This window comes from Penaeus monodon, chromosome 32 (genome assembly GCF_015228065.2).
Source record: "Penaeus monodon isolate SGIC_2016 chromosome 32, NSTDA_Pmon_1, whole genome shotgun sequence".
Lineage (NCBI taxonomy): Eukaryota > Metazoa > Arthropoda > Malacostraca > Decapoda > Penaeidae > Penaeus > Penaeus monodon.
In genome coordinates, this window is record NC_051417.1 from 31,558,668 (window position 1) to 31,561,651 (window position 2,984).

General features: G+C 54.9%; 1 protein-coding gene across 1 annotated transcript in view; it reads left to right on the forward strand.

Moving 5' to 3' along the window:
* Positions 1–2,984, forward strand: part of LOC119593640 (titin-like) — a gene marked incomplete in the record, with an annotated part of 14,533 nt that overhangs the window by 7,807 nt on the left and 3,742 nt on the right. The window contains 1 exon segment of the mRNA XM_037942591.1: positions 1–2,984. Coding sequence (XP_037798519.1) covers positions 1–2,984 — 2,984 coding nt within the window.

Here is a 2,984-nt window from a genome sequence, read left to right on the forward strand (position 1 = left end):
GTGCAGGCTTCTCCAACACCAGCACACCATGAAGCGTCGTCGACTGAGGGCTACGTGAAACCTTCCCAGACATACCTTCCACCAGACAAAGAGTACCTCCCGCCACAGGCTCCTGCCAAGACTACAGAGACGGGAACTCATTCGAAGCCCTCTCAGCAGTATCTTCCCCCGAACAAGGAATACATAGCTCCCCTGACGATGCCCACGTACAAGGCTCCAGAAGTTCCTCACACAGACCCTCCCTCAGCTTACATTGCACCCGAGAAGGACTACAAGCCCCCACACGCTGCAACGCCACAAACTGGGTATAAAACGCCAGCTGTTACCTATACTGACCCTCCTAAGCAGTATATCGCCCCGAGCACAGAGTACGATGCTCCTCACGCTGCAACGCCTGCCCCTGGCATCTCGCAGACTTATCTTCCTCCAAACAAAGAGTACGTGCCTCCAGAAAAACCTGCTGAGAAATATGAAGCACCTTCACAGAAGTATCAACCTCCCACCAACGAATACATTCCCCCAAAAGCTGCCTCTCCTCCTGCCAGTGCTTACGAAGCGCCTCCAAGAAAGTACATACCTCCAAGTAATGAATATTTGCCTCCATCTGCTAATCACAAGCTCCCGGAACAGACCTATGCAGAACCTCCAAGAAAGTACCTTCCGCCAAACAAGGAATTCGCTGCCCCACCACGAAGAAGACTGCGGCCGGGTGCAAGGCCCAAGGTACCCGGCAAACCTGTAGCGAAGCCTCCCAGAAAATACCTTCCTCCGGACAAGGAATTCAATGTGCCCGGAAGGAGAGTTCCTGGTGAGGGGAAGATACCAGGCCGGAGACGCCGACCCGGAAGCCCTGGCAAGAGGAGGAGGAAGCACCCCAAGAGGCCCACTTTGCCCAGCAGGACGTACCTACCGCCCAATGTCGAATTCAATGATGGAGGTTCTCCTGCGCCGGGTTATGGGACAACACCTGCTCCACGCACTTACCTACCTCCTAATAAGGAATATAACACACCACCTCCAAGGACGTATGAACCTCCCATTAACGAATATCTGCCTCCACCCAAAGATGATACGAAAGCCCCACAAATGACGACCATGGCTTCAGTCACGTACGCAACCCCCTCCAGGACGTACCTGCCACCCCAGCGAGATTATCAGACCCCACCAGTGAGGTATGAAACACCAAGTCAGACTTATGTTCCGCCCAGTAAAGAGTACATACCACCCAATGTAGCAGATACACCCAGCCAGACATATGGACCACCCGTTAATGAATACATACCGCCCAAGGTTGCAAATACCCCAAGCCAGACTTATGGTCCACCTGTTAATGAATATATACCGCCCAAAGTCACTGCAACGCCCAGCCAGACTTATGGTCCACCCACTAATGAATACATACCGCCCAAAGTAGCTGCGACGCCCAGCCAGACTTATGGTCCACCCACTAATGAATACATACCGCCCAAAGTAGCAGCAACACCTGCACCAGCATATGTCCCCCCTCTCCCTCCCCCAAAAACCACCTACGCCCCGCCTCAGTTGTCGTACGCACCTCCCCAGCTGAGTTACGTACAGCCATCACGCAAGTATGAACTGCCTGTCAATGAGTACATAATAACACCTCCAAAACCCGAACCACATGACACACCCCTTCCCTCTTGGCTTGTAAGCCTGCAACAGACCAAAAGCCCTCTCGAAGCCCAAGCCTTCAAAATCCGCAAGACCAACCCAACGCCTCCTCCAGGGTACGACCCCAATACGTCCACAAAGGCAAGTTACGCAAAGACAACATCTGCTCCTTCCTATGCTTACTCCCCTCCTGAACCCCAGTACATACCTCCCAAGCCTGAATACCAAGCTCCTCCCGAAAGACCACCTGCTGTTACCCCCGGCTATTCCCTGCCATCTAGGACTTACCAGCCTCCAGATAAAGAGTATCTGCCTCCTAAAGATTATAGTCCTCCTGCAACACCCCAAGACTCCTACGTCCCCCCTAAAGCTCCTGAGCATGTTACGACATCCTATGTTCCCCCTAGAGCCCCAGAGCAGGCCTACGTTCCTCCCAAAGTTTCGCCAGACGTCTATGTGCCGCCTAAGACCCCTGTAGTAGCGGACGTCTCGAAACCAAAATCTTCTTACATACCGCCGCCTCCACCTCCACTTCATATCCCAATCGACCCCACCTATCTGCCTCCTCCCAAGCAACCGCCTGTCACTTACGTTCCACCTCGGCATGATGTCTATGTCCCCCCTAAGGCACCCACTCACCCACCTCCTCCGTCAGCAAATCTGCACTTGAGCGCCCCACATTCCACACATTACACTACCCCCAAACCCACCTACTCCACTGTTGTCTCTGGCATACCGCACGCTCCTGTATCAGCATATGTTCCCCCAGCTAAACCCAAGCCAGATTACGTTCCCCCTGCACATCCCACCACGGCATACGTTCCACCGGCCAAACCCACTCAAGCTTACGTTCCCCCAGCACCACCTAAACCAGCTTACGTTCCTCCTGCTCAGCCCGAAGAAGCTTATGTCCCTCCTGCTAAACCCACTCAGGCTTACGTTCCTCCCGCTCAGCCCAAACCAGACTACGTTCCTCCTGTGACTGCCAAGCCCCATGCCGCCACTACTTACAGTCCTCCTTCACCCAAGCCCGACTACGTTCCACCAGCTAAACCCACACAGACTTACGTGCCCCCGGCTTCGCCCAAACCCGCCGTCCACGTGACCACTTACAAACCCTCGTACGATCCCAAGATAAAGAAACTCCAGGATTTCAGTCACCCGGGGGTTTCCTTGGCCCCACGACCTTCCCTGCGTCCCAACTACACCACCACGACCTACTCGCCGCCTGTGTACACCCCTTCGACCTTCGGACCGGGATACAACGACCTCCCCGCCAGCGTCAAGCCTCCTCTCCCGACGGCGATCGCCCCCCCTCCTCACGCACCCGTTCGAGGCCACCAACCCCGTCC